The sequence below is a fragment of the Xenopus laevis genome, chromosome 4L (genome assembly GCF_017654675.1).
Source record: "Xenopus laevis strain J_2021 chromosome 4L, Xenopus_laevis_v10.1, whole genome shotgun sequence".
NCBI lineage: Eukaryota > Metazoa > Chordata > Amphibia > Anura > Pipidae > Xenopus > Xenopus laevis.
In genome coordinates, this window is record NC_054377.1 from 135,965,682 (window position 1) to 135,979,374 (window position 13,693).

At 40.3% G+C, this 13,693-nt stretch overlaps 1 protein-coding gene across 3 annotated transcripts in view; it reads right to left on the minus strand.

Annotated features, from left to right (window-relative positions):
• The window catches only part of LOC108714669 (collagen alpha-1(VII) chain), a 145,565-nt gene that overhangs the window by 110,650 nt on the left and 21,222 nt on the right, over nt 1-13,693 (minus strand). For all 3 annotated transcript variants that reach the window (XM_018259085.2, XM_018259086.2, XM_018259084.2), the window contains exons 3-12: nt 12,882-13,062; nt 12,520-12,679; nt 11,631-11,724; nt 11,072-11,233; nt 9,651-9,814; nt 9,030-9,159; nt 8,267-8,389; nt 7,278-7,427; nt 6,176-6,295; nt 80-226 (exon numbers count right to left, since the gene is read on the minus strand). In XM_018259085.2, the coding sequence (XP_018114574.1) occupies nt 80-226; nt 6,176-6,295; nt 7,278-7,427; nt 8,267-8,389; nt 9,030-9,159; nt 9,651-9,814; nt 11,072-11,233; nt 11,631-11,724; nt 12,520-12,679; nt 12,882-13,062 (1,431 nt within the window). The remainder of the gene's footprint in view (nt 1-79; nt 227-6,175; nt 6,296-7,277; nt 7,428-8,266; nt 8,390-9,029; nt 9,160-9,650; nt 9,815-11,071; nt 11,234-11,630; nt 11,725-12,519; nt 12,680-12,881; nt 13,063-13,693) is intronic.

The window sequence follows — 13,693 nt, forward strand, 5'->3', positions numbered from 1 at the left end:
CCATAACTGGCACCTTCTCACCCTCTTGTACCTGATATTATACAGTCACATACAATGAACTACACTCCTGAAATTGTACCTGTTTTAACTCTGGTTGATGCAGCTGGACCTTCTGTTGATCCATACAATGGGTTTACAGACACAGTATACTCAGTGTTGGGCAGGAGGTTTTGTAAAAAGAATGAATTTGTATTGGCATCCACGTCAAAATCCTTTGCATCTTCACCTAAAAGAGAAGGAAACAATGATAACATATTTGGGAGTCATACAAGCCAGTCTGTATTTAAAGGCCCAAGATTTAAACATATTTACATTGTACAGAGCTACAAAATGAGGACAATTTGGGGATTGCTAAATGCTTGGAAATTCGCTGAAGCTTCAGGCAGAGATTAGATGTTGGTACAAAGTTAGGGCTTTTGAAGAATAAGGAACAATGTAATTACATGTCTTTATTGCATAGTGCTACATTTATAGTTATAAAGCTTTACACAATCTTTGCACTTGAAACCTGTTTGGAAATTAAGAATCCTATTACGCTGCTGAGGGACAGGCAGACAGGGCTGTTTTTCACCTTTTTCTGCTGAATGTAAGTGGTGAACAAAAGACCCCGGGGGTCATTTATAAACAGTGGGGGAATTTGCACCTGGTTTGTAACCCTTGGCAACCAATCAGGTGATTACTTTCAGAGCTCGACCTGCAGCTGGCTGAAATAAAGCTAATCACTGACTGGTTGCTATTGGTTACTGCCCGGATGCACATTTGCCCAATGTTTATAAATGAACCTCCCTGTATACCAGTGCCTTAAATCTCATTCTGGCAGACCTTCCAATATAAACTCCCTTAGGGGGCAGCCCTCTTCTATTGTCATGCTGAGGATAGAAGTGAGCAAGTCTTTAAAGGGCAAGTCAACCCCAAAATAAAAATTTGCCAAATAAAACATAATTCTAAGCAACTTTCCAATATACATTTATTACAAATCGTCAGTGCTTTTAAAGTTATTTGTAAAAAACAATTGCTATTGAAAGCTGCATTTGATTACTTCCGGGTTGTTACTTTTTAAACAATGTTGCAATGTTCCCCAACAAAGACAGGTCTGTTAATCAGCTGCCTTGTCTTAAGGTGGCATCTGAGAGATCTTTCCGCGATATGCCGACCTTGAGGTGGGCGATATCGGGCTGATCCGATCGTGGGCCCTAAGGCCCAACGATTGGATCATAACGAAGGGTAACGGGAGGTCGGATCGCGGGACCGCATCAACAAACAGATGCGGCCACGATCCAATGGGATTTTTAGTCTTGTCTGATCGACATCTGGCCGACTTTCTGCCAGATAACAATCGGGGAAGCCCGTCAGAGGGCCCCATACAGGGGCCAATAAGATGCCGACTCGGTCTGTCTGCAGCTTTTATCGGCCTGTGTATGGCCACCTTTGGGCCAGATTCAATTCAGTGAGAAAAAGGTTTATAAGGTGAAAAGTCATGAAAGAGATTCAATTTGAGATGCAATTCAATTCAGAAAACCTTACTGTTTATCACGTGAAAACCTCTATTGACGTCAAGAGAAAAAAAAAACAGAACTGAATTTTGTGGAAAGTTTTTTCTCCTCGCATTGAATCTCGTCAATGACTTCTCACATGATAACCTATGAAATAACCCTGTTCTCACTGAATTGAATCTGGCCCATTGTATCAACAGTCTGAGCCACCAGGAAGAGAATAGAAAGGGACAAACACTGCTTTCAGTTGCAATACAGATAACTAATTAATTTCTAATTGGACCAGTGTTGTTAGTGGAGTACCGCAGGGCTCTGTACTAGGTCCCTTGCTTTTCAACTTGTTTATTAATGACCTGGAGGTGGGCATTGAAAGTACTGTTTCTATTTTTGCAGATGATACTAAATTGTGCAGAACTATAGGTTCCATGCAGGATGCTGCCACTTTGCACAGTGATTTGTCCAAGTTGGGAAACTGGGCAGCAAACTAGAAAATGAGGTTCAATGTTGATAAATGCAGGTTATGCACTTTGGCAAAAATAATATAAATGCAAGTTATACACTAAATGACAGTGTGTTGGGAGTTTCCTTAAATGAGAAGGATCTAGGGGTCTTTGTAGATAACACGTTGTCTAATTCTGGGCAGTGTCATTATGTGGCTACTAAAGCAAATAAAGTTCTGTCTTGCATAAAAAAAGGCATTAACTCAAGGGATGAAAACATAATTATGCCTCTTTATAGGTCTCTGGTGAGGCCTCATCTGGAGTATGCAGTGCAGTTTTGGACTCCAGTCCTTAAGAGGGATATAAATGAGCTGGAGAGAGTGCAGAGACTAAGTGCAACTAAATTGGTTAGAGGGACGGAAGACTTAAATTATGAGGGGAGACTGTCAAGGTTGGGGTTGTTTTCTCTGGAAAAGAGGAGCTTGCGAGGGGATATGATTACACTTTACAAGTACATTAGAGGACATTATAGACAAATAGCAGGGGACCTTTTTACCCATAAAGTGGATCACCGTACCAGAGGCCTCCCCTTTAGACTAGAAGAAAAGAACTTTCATTTGAAGCAACGTAGGGGGTTCTTCACAGTCAGGACAGTGAGGTTGTGGAATGCACTGCCGGGTGATGTTGTGATGCTGATTCAGTTAATGACTATAAGAATGACTTGGATGATTTCTTGGACAGACATAATATCAAAGGCTATTGTGATACTAAACTCTATAGTTAGTATAGGTATGGGTATATAGAATTTAATTAAAAGTAGGGAGGGGTGTATGTATGGATGCTGGGTTTTCATTTGCAGGGGTTGAACTTGATGGACTTTGTCTTTTTTCAACCCAATTTAACTATGTAACTATGTAACTATGTAACTTAAAAACCATAGAAAAATAGTAATGAATGTATCGTCGCGTGAGGGGAAAAGTGTTCGCAAAGGCAAAATTGTTCACTTTGCGAACATTTATTCGCATTGCATGACATTTTTGCGTTAGTGACCTATATTACAAAAATCAGCAAACTGGGAGATGTAGCATTGGGTAATGCATTTAGCAGCACACTGAAGCTCAGCTAAGTTAGATGCTTCTCTAAACAAATTTGTTTTAAGAGAACTTTTGAAGGCAGAAAGATTGGGAGAAAGTTGGACAGAATGTGGGAGCGAATTCATCTTAACATAGTAAGTTAGGTTGAAAAAATGCACATCCATCAAGTTTATCCTTTTATGTCTAAATATAAACTGCCTAACTGCTAGTTGATCCAGATGAAGGTAAAAAACCCTTCTGAAGCCTCTCCTATTTGCCTCAGAGTGTACTATGAGCTATCTTTCATAAATCCATGCTAAAAGGCCATCCAACCCCTTCTTAAAGCTCTAATGTATACCCACATTCAAGACAGGTATGTGGGAAGGTAAAAAGAGGTGTTGAGTAGCAGGTCAGAGGAGTGTAAAAAGTAGGCTGGGGCAGAGTTCGGAACTGCTTTGAATGTCACAGTCATTTACTTGAACTCTGACCAGGATTTGCACCAACGTCACTCAAGTCTACATGACCATCTTTGACAATCTTTAGTACGAGCTGTGTGCTTGGACCTGTTTGGGTCTAATGTATTTTGTCTTGGCAGGAGCAAGCTCATTTAAAGCAATAGAGAATGTGCTATAGTAGACAGTGGTAGCCAAATTTGAACAGAAGATGGTTGAAATATTGTCAGGATCAGCTGGGATTCAAACTCTGGGGTTTGGGTTCCTGGAAATGTGCACTCTCCAGTTGAGCCACTGGAGGCTCTCATGGCTGCTCTTGATCAGTCCTCTTACAACATTCATTGCAGTTTCTGTCTGCTCCCTTGTCTCCAGCCACTTCATTAGTCTCATGAATTCTTCATTCCCCTAATCAGAACCCCTTTTAAACCTGTCCCTGACCATAACTCCTTGCTTGGTTATTTTGCATCCTAGCCCTGATCTTGTTGTTCTGTGCCTTGATTCCTGTTCCTTGTTAGAGTCAAAAGAGGAAGAGAGATGTGATAAGTCTAGAGTATGTAGGTCACGGTATGTGTGTATTTGGGAAACTGCAGAGTGCAGAGAGGGAGAGTTGAAATGTGAACAGATTTAATTAAATAATTATAATAGTTCTGGTTGTGAGCCAGTACATGTGAATTTATTTTACCAAAACATCTGCAGTGTGAGAAACCAAAGAAACCCATTAGGATTGAGCACTTAACAAAATACCCATCAAACATTAACGTTTCCACTTCGCTCTGAAGGTTGTTTAAGGACTTTATTTTTTTTGCTCTTTAATTGTCTCACTCACTATATCATAAATCTCCTGTGTTTGAACAGATTCCAAATACCTAAGTGGGCACCTCCCTGCATACACCGTGAACCACGTAGACAATGCCAGGCCCGGAAATGGGCTCCGGGAGACATGTATTTGCTTTCCCATCATCAAAGGCCAAAGGCGTGTTCTGGCATGATTTAATTTTGTGGTGAGATAAGGTAACACTTGGATGAAACATGCCAACATGACTGATTGCACAGCAGTAGAGCCTGAGCATACATAGGGAGAGCAATGATAAAAAGGTATTGATTTGCTTAAACAGAATTCAGTCCCTATGTATAAAGAAGTTGTGTAAGTAGGTGCTCTGTAAAGCTGATGCTACAAGGCATCTGAAACTCAAATAGTTCCTATAGTCTTCAATGGGGCTGAAATCACTAGCAGAGATATCACATAAGGTCATTTAAGGCCAATAACCTTCAGTACTGTCACACAGTCTCCCATCATTGGGAATTGTCAGATATGGTTTTGGGTGCTTCTCCACTAGTTGAATTACAAAATGCACCGTGTGCCATAGTTGTAAAAGACCTAATTAAAGAGTGCAGGAGCTTTCTTTGCTGCTAAGCATTCTTTATCGTCCAGCAGCTCAATGTCTAAGGTTTTATGCCTCAATGTGTGCTACTGCAGTTGATTTAACATTATTTAATTATTACTGTCTCACCTTGCATAGGCATGACTAGGATTCTTAGGCATAGGCATGACTATTAACTACATATGTGGTTCTTATAACCAGTGGCGGAACTACCGGGTGTAAGGTCCGCAAGGACCGCTCACCCTGGTGGCCTAGTGGCCGGCGGGGACACCCGCCAAGTGCTTTCTTGTCCTTTGAGTGCCGGTTCTCCTATGGTGTGCGGCGCGCACTTCCAGGTTTAACGCACTGGCGTGATGACGTCATCACACAATTGGCCCATTGCCTGCCTGACTATTCTACACTCTTCAGTCCTGATCCTTGCCTGTCTGATTATCCTGTGAACGCTGCCTGTACCGACCCGGCCTGTCTGTTTATTCTTGAACTCTGCTTGTGCTAGCCCTGGCGTGCCTGACTACTTTTTCCATCCAATATCCTTGGTAAAACAATGGTGCCCCTTTGCTCGTCCAGAACCCTTTGCTTGGCTCCTCTCTTATTAAGATTTGGTGACATCCAATTAGCTGAAGTGAAAGGCAAAGCAAGAGCCGAGACCAGGGAGCCTAGCACTGGTTCTGGATTTAGGGTGCTGAACATGACACCGGGGGTGAAGGGGGTGCAATTGGACCTGGGGCCATACCCCCTCAGGGCCTGCCAGCTGATCGCTCACTGATGTAGCCGGTAAGAACATCACTTCTGGAGGGGGGGGACTGGCGCCAGCCAGTTGCGTTACTGCTTATAACCCCTTAGGAAATGTGCATCTGCAGTGTCAACTGGCTAACACTTTTGGAATTGCAGTGTCACCTAGGAGCTGATACTCATAAAAGTTGCTTGTTCTGAAACCCATAACCCACTGGTGCTTGGCCACTTTCACTGAAACTACTGCCAGTGGTGGTATCCTGCCAGATTTGGAGGTCAGGAGAGAACTATTTACACTCATGAACCTAGCAAATGGATAAGAGTTGATGACATTGATTATATCATCAATATAGTGACATCATCAATCCAGCACCCTGGGAAATAGAACATTCTGTATGGCTTAGTGAAATACATGATCTCAAGTAGATAGAGAAGCTTTAACTTCACATCATGCAGAACACGGAATACGTGGAACAAGGGTTCAATGGTCAATTCCTTTTGACTATATACAGTATATGGATTTCCTAAGCCTGAAAACATTATGTGTACAATAAGTAGCTCCATATATGAGTGAACTGGACATAGCAGTAGCAAGAAAATTACCTGACTGTGACACCCATGAAATACGATATCCAGTGGCGCCACTGACCCTATTCCACGTTGCAGTCATGCTCTGCGACGTAACATCCTGCAGGGAGAGCTGCACAACCCCTTCAATTCGCTCTAAGGTTAGAACAGGTAGGTGTTATTGCACAGTAAGTGACAGTCTTGACACAATTATAAAGCTGGTTTACTATAGCAAGTGCAATTTGCAAAGTTAAAAAAGAACAGTATTCTTCCCATCCATGTGTGTCAAAGGGATGGTTCAGCTTTAAATTAACTTTTAGTATGTTATAGAATGGCTAATTCTAAGCAAAGTTTCAATTGGCCTAGATTATTATTTTTTTTAATTAGAGTTTTTTTAATAACTTGCCTCTGTATCCTCTTTCCAGCTTTCAAATAGGGGTCGCTGACCCCACCTAAAAACATATGCTCTGTAAGGCTACACATGTATTGTTATTGCTACATTTTATTACTCATCTTTCTATTTATTCCCTCTCCTATTCATATTCCAGTCTCCTATTTAAATCAATGCTTGGTTGATAGGGTAATTTGGACCCTAGCAACCAGATTACTGAAATTGCAAACTGGAGAGCTGCTGAATAAAAAGCGAAATAACACCACCAATAATAAAAAATGAAAACCAATTGCGAATTGTCTCAGGATATCATTCTCTACATCATACTAAAAGGTGAACAACCCCTTCAATGCTGTTTATAGATGTGATTTAGCCTCAACACCAGTTGATTCTACTCTGCCTGGATGCAAAGTACAAAGTGCTTGGATGCAAGGGAGCCCTGCAGTTAAAATGTGCCTTGAGAAGGTGAGGCTTCCAGAGATTTCATTGCATGTGACACCAACCTATACATAGGCTTGTACCTAATGGATTGTAAGCTAAAGCCTTTTTGGTAATGCTCACATTGGTAGTTGGTACGCCACAAATAATAAGCGCATACTATTTTTTGGGAGTCCATATATAATCTGGAATTCTTTAAAAAAAATGTGATTTTACTTGCTTTTGCTTGTGTTAATAAATAACTTCTTATGAGCTAGCTATTAATAAATGAGTAGCTATTAATATAAGACAACAAGATGCACAACTTACGAGTACGGCCAGTAATTGTAACAGGATTTCCAGTCTGACTCTGGTAACGAGGGTACAGAATGAGAACATATTCAGTGTCAGGTTTTAGGCCACTGACAGTATCTGATGTGGCTCCGGCACCCAAGGTCCTCTCTGCTGTCCGACTGTCACCTGAGGAAAGAAACAAAGAGACAACAACATGACTTCAGCACAAGCAAGTGGCGTATTCAGAAGCTACAGTGAAGCAAATTGTCTTTAGGAACAAAATATTCTGATTTATCCGATTAAGCACCAGGACTGGGAATTAGTTTTCCCTTTGGAAATGCAGCTTCATTAGGGTGTGGTAATGGGAATTTGTTTTAATGAGATACAAGCCAGAGCCAGCAGCAGGCCTGCCCAATTAGGGTCTAGACAAGAATTGAGCTTCTAGAGGCAAATAACTGACAGTTTATAAAGGCATGTAAAATATTTTACAACATTGTCCTTACACATAAATTAATGATGTGCATTTCCAAAATAATCCATTAGAAAGAGCAAATCAGTGTATGGTCACTCTAGACCTGACATTAACCGATGAATTCAGTAGGACACATTTAAGAGGCAAAACATTTCTATGAAAAGGGATGTAAAGTGCTTTGTAAAAAATGGTGCCGCTCAATGTCATAGGCAGGCAGCAAATACAGGACTCTCCTGCACCTTGCACCAGGAGGGGCTCCCTGCAGTAGTTTCCATCTAAATGAAGCACAAGTGCCGCCCATTACCTTTCCCCTATGAATAAGCCACAGTAAGACAGTAAAAATTCAGCACCTTTGGGCCTAACCATCCAAAATAGCAGGATAGACGTTGGTTCCAGACATACATTTGGATAAAAAAGCAAAAACCGGAACAGTGATTACGAGCAGGGCGTCCACCATTGTATGATCATTTGCAGAAACATTTAACATTTCCAGGCCACTACCCTTAGTTAGACATTGGTTCCAGACATACACCAAATAACTCTGATAACATACCTCTTATAGCGTAGGTAAGCCGGTAGCCCACTGGGGATTCAGTTCCAGCAGGGGTCCATGCCAGTCTTAGAAAGGAGGGACCGGACTCCACTATGCGGAAGTTGGATATGCCAAGAGGACTCACTAAAAAAACATTTTAAAGGAAACATTTAGTATTTGATGCCATTTGGGGCTACAATTATGGGACCTGTTTACCAGAATGCTTGGGACATGTGTTTTTCCAGATAATAGATCTTTCTTTAATTTAGGTCTTTATTCCTCAAGCCTACTAGAAAATTATGTAAACATTAAATAAACCCAATAGGATGGTTTTGCTTCCAATAAGGAAAAATTCTATCTTTGTTGGGATAACGTACAAGGAACTGTTTTATTATTATAGAAAAAAAATATTTTTAAAAGTTTGGATTATGTGGATAAAATGGAGTCTATGGGAGATAGCCTATCCGTAATTCGGGGCTTTCTGGATAACGGATCCCATACATTCATGTAAGCATTACTAAAGGCTACTCAAACTTGCCTAATATAAACCCCTACATAGCTCTATACCTCTCCGTTACCCTGCGCTGTGATACCTGGATGAATGCCCATACCTTTTAGAATTTCTGAGAAACCACATCTATTGCAGAAAGTGGAATGGGCACAAATATGTATCTCCATCACCCTCTATCATCTCGTGTAAGATATGGCCTGATGAGTATGAATATCCGATTAACTTGGATATAGACACAGACCTCCACAGTATCAGCCAACGAGAATAACTTACCTGTCCTTCCTCTGCCAGACACAGAGTCCCCAATGCTGTTAGCGTACAAAGCTGTAACAGTGACTAAATATTCAGTCCCAGCTCTCAGACCCTGCAGCACGGCGGCAGTCTGTCCTGCAGTAAAAGTGATCTGTAAATCAAATATCAGAGAACAGTAACTAATAGTATTTCATGCCTTGCACAAAGTCAAACTGAATGATGGGATGATTGGAAAAGGCTTGTAGTGTAGTATAGGATCCTGGAAGTTAACATCAAAGCCCCATAAGCAGTTCACAGTAGTGCCTTAAATATCTGTTGCAATGTCTTCTTTGAGCAGAAGACATTTCTATTTCCATTTGTTATATTCAGTAAGCCAGTTCCATGAAGGATGGACCATGGCATATTTTATTTGCATTTATATTATAAGTGTAATACTATAATTAACAAGGGCCTATTTTTGAACCTCTGTCCAGACCTGTTCATAGAATCCTGTACTCTGTATGGTCTTCACTAGGGGTTTCCTATACAACGCTGTCATTCATTTAAATTAGCTATTCCCTGTATTATATACACCTAGGGGTCAACTGATCCTGGTTGTCCTGGTCCAAATAATACATATTATATATTAAACAAGGTTCTTACTTCTCTCAGCTCTGATGGAATCTGCTGCCCCAGACCTGTGAGAGGAACGTACAGGACTTTATAGCCAGTAACTGGGCCAGTTGCTGCAGCCCATTGGATTCGCATGGAGTTGGCTGTCTGATCAGAGAAAACCAGGTTGGAGGGTCCTGTGTAAGTCTGGGAAGCTGCAGAAAAAAAGAAGGCTTTATTTCAAAGAGTGTAAAGAACATGTAACTGATCCCTATGTATTTTATATCTCAGGTTCAAATGTGAGCACAATAATGTAGGTGTCCACCTAAGTTGTAATTTTAACTACAACACTGATTATCCTCCATAATCAATTTATGTTAGTTGTAGTTTAGCAATGCTGACAAAAAAGACTTCAGGGATAGTCTTTTCATTAGATCATCTGATCGTCATCCTATTTTCCTTCCATGTTACCAAACCAAGGGTGGTTCTAGCATCTCAGAGTTATGCAAATAGGGCCAGTCTATATTACTCATAGTCATAATATAGAAATGTACATTTCAAGTGATCAGTAGACCTGGAGCACCAAGCAAGTGACCCAGGGGATGTGCATCAGTTGCCCATAAATCCTATTGGGACATTACTCTTCAGTCTGTAAGAATGGTATGCAGAGTCCATAAAACAAGTCAGCCTTGAGCTAACTTCTTTGGTATGTAATCTTTCCCATAAAAACTTTCACATGACTTAGGATAATGGGTGTAACCTTTGCATTTCCACAGCTATGATAATGCCACTCAGTTTTGTCTATCTTGTGTCCTTCCTATTATGGTTTTAGGGGCACACTGCATAAGTCTATGTTGTACTAAAATTTCTTCCTATGCTTTCAGCTTCTCTAATGTACTAGCAGAGCTCTGATGTACCTACAAGGGTCCTCAAAAACTCTGAGCTTGCATTGCTGTGGCCTATGATAAGGTTTATGTTTGCTAGTTCCTGGGCCAAAAATAGCTATTGTCAGTTGAAGAAGCTTAGTTACTTTCCCAATTTCCATGTGTCTAGGCAGCTTTTATTGATTTTTAGATTCTGCCTTGGACAAGACCCCACTGTTCCATGGTTTTTTGTGGCACAAACTTCTGTAAACCTTTCAATACCCTGTTGTGTGATGTTATCCTTAAAGAGGATGCAGTAGAATTCATATCCTAGTAAGCAAGGATCCATGGTCTTATGTCATTGAAAGCTGGTCATGAAGAAGACCAGACAATGCAGCTGTCTTATGAAAATTATTACATAAAATCACTCAAAAATTTATATATAGCATAGAGCTTCTCGGTTAAAGGTGCAATTCTGCAATAAACTAATGAATTTAGTGCCTCTTCAAGGTCATTTCTGTAGTACTCATAAAAACCAAGACATTAGCTAAATATAGGACTCAAAGAACTCAAAGATACATTTTAGTTTGTGGGAAAGGTCAAACTTACTGGAATCAGTAATCAAAACACCACCAGTGCTGGTGCAAACTTTCCGAGTCACCACGGGGAGCAAGGTGCTAAGGATTCTGAAGTCATTGACGTAGAAGAAGAAATCTTCAGTTGGAGTGGATGCCACTCGGGTCAACTCCCGACTATCTGCATTCTTAATTCCTGGTGTAATGGAAAGCCATTATTAGGCAGACACAGAGAAATATGTTGCTGCTTCCCTGACAGGCAGTGGTGTTGACTAACTAGCTTTGTTCATACCACAACTGAAGCCAGATAGTGTGAACCAAAGACTTGGTTTTATGATATGATTATTTAGGTTCACTTAGTCTTCCTCAGTTGCCTTGAAAATGTGTTTGTAAGCATTACGGAGCATTCCTAAAACCTCAGTAGGTTGGTATTCTCACTTATGATGACAGCCTGGAATAAAAATACATCCTGGCATTATTTGTACTAGTTTAGTATCTTTTCTGTTACCCATGAGAAGCTGGAAGTATCAAGACACCCCTGTCCTAGCAGTGAAGTTACTACAGACCAGGTCCTGGGCACTGTATTAACTTACCCACAGCAAACACTTTGATGCCTTGATTTTTAAGTCTTTGAGATGGAGGGTCTATATCATCCTGAGATTTTCCATCTGTTATCAAAACTGCAACCTGAAAAGTTAAATTGAAAACAAAATGTCTAGTAGCGTGATTTAACAGGTCATCCTTGTTGTCACAGCTACAAAACATACAACAGAGCAAACAAGTCTACAGTTAGACAGTAATAAGAGCACAGATGAAAACTACTGCAGTAAATTAGAGGACTTCTCCTCAAGGGAAACTATTTTGACACGTACAAGATAAGAATATCTGTTACATAACTATAAATAAATAGTCAGTGTTATTAATCCTTCAAGGCAGATATGGTACGAAGCCTAAAGCTTTGTTGTCCATTTAAGGTCATCTTTTAATTTCCGAATCTTCCTCATCATATTGATTCTATAATCATTTTTTATTTTGAACCATGATTTTGATCCTTAACTATCTCAAAAAACAGGCATCATAGGTCAAAAAGCTTTCAAGTTAATCATCAAACTAATTTTGGTCCCTACAAAGTCAGCTGATGCCTAGTGATGGGCGAATTTGCGCCGTTTCACTTCGCCGAAAAATTCGCGAAACAGCGCCGGCGTCTTGTTTTTGACACTGTCTTGTTTTTGACGCTGGCGTCCGTTTTTGATGGGCGAATTATCATGGGCGTTTCGCGAATCGTGCAAATTCGCGCCTGGCGAATAAATTCGCCCATCACTACTGATGCCCTATATTGATATTTGAAGAACTTGTGATCATACGGTATCTAAGATCCATACCTAATCCCTAATTGTTAGTCTGCCTTTTGATTCTGATGTTTGATTATATCCTAAAATATAAAGAGTATAATTCTATGTACTTGGGAGCAGTTCATGGTACCTTAGGGACATTGGGTCTGATGATTGTAGGTCCAAAGAAATTATCCCCGGCATATCTCAACCCAGCACCGGTCCTTGTGTTTCCACCTTTGTAGCCCAGGTTTCTGAGAGCTTGAACCACTTCTGTCCCATTCCGGTGAGTGGTAAATGTAAACTCTGTTCTGCAGATAATAAAAGAGACCCAACAACAACTTAAAAACTAGAGCTTTTGTGACATTCAAAGACTAAACTGAGTAGCTTTTATTGAATGGTTTGGAAATGGACAGATTCTGATTGGACATGGTAGGAAAGGCATTTTGGTGACTATTCAATGGCTCTCCAAAAAAGTCACTGTTTATAAGCTAAGAATCTGTTTATACCCACCTGGGATCATCACTGTATTGCACTAAGCCAAAACGTACACCTTCCCTGCTGATAACATTTATAAAGGGAATGGTCACCCCTTCCATAAAGGTCTTGATCATCCGAAAATTTGCCCGACCAATACTGGACGAACCATCGACGATGAAGACAATATCCGAGTCATAGACATTCTCGCACCTTGCTGCAAAATGAGCAAATGTTCATGTTCAGCATATTCAAACTTATTTTTGTTTTAATATTCTCGCTGCAAAATATATACAGTATATATAATACATTTTCTTAAAGGTCTATCATATTATGAATATAATAAATCCCTGGACTGTGACACTAACTCTGGAATGTGACCAATGAAGCTTTTATGCTAATCCTGTGTTTAACATTTTGACAGCTGGAAATGTATAATTAATTCCAGTGGAACTTTCCTCTTTTCATTGGTAAAATATCACATCAGCGGGGGAAAATCATATTCACCAGGGCTGTAAATGACATCTGAGACAAAATTGGAAGTTGTGTCTTAAGTTACATTTTCCCTCAAATTAATTTATTTCTAGGACTCTTCCAGCTGATTCCGCTCAGAGGTCTGACATTTCTATTGAGCTGCTGTGCCAAGAAGTTATTGTAGTCGAAACCAGAATCCATAACTGCGAGTTGCAGTACAGGTATGGGATCCGTTTTCCAGAAAACTCCAAATTACCAGAGAACAGGATCAAATAATTCAAATTTTTAGAAATGATTTCCTTTTTCTCTGTAATAATAAAACAGTAACTCATACTTGATCCCAAATAAGATATAATAGATCATTACTGGAGACA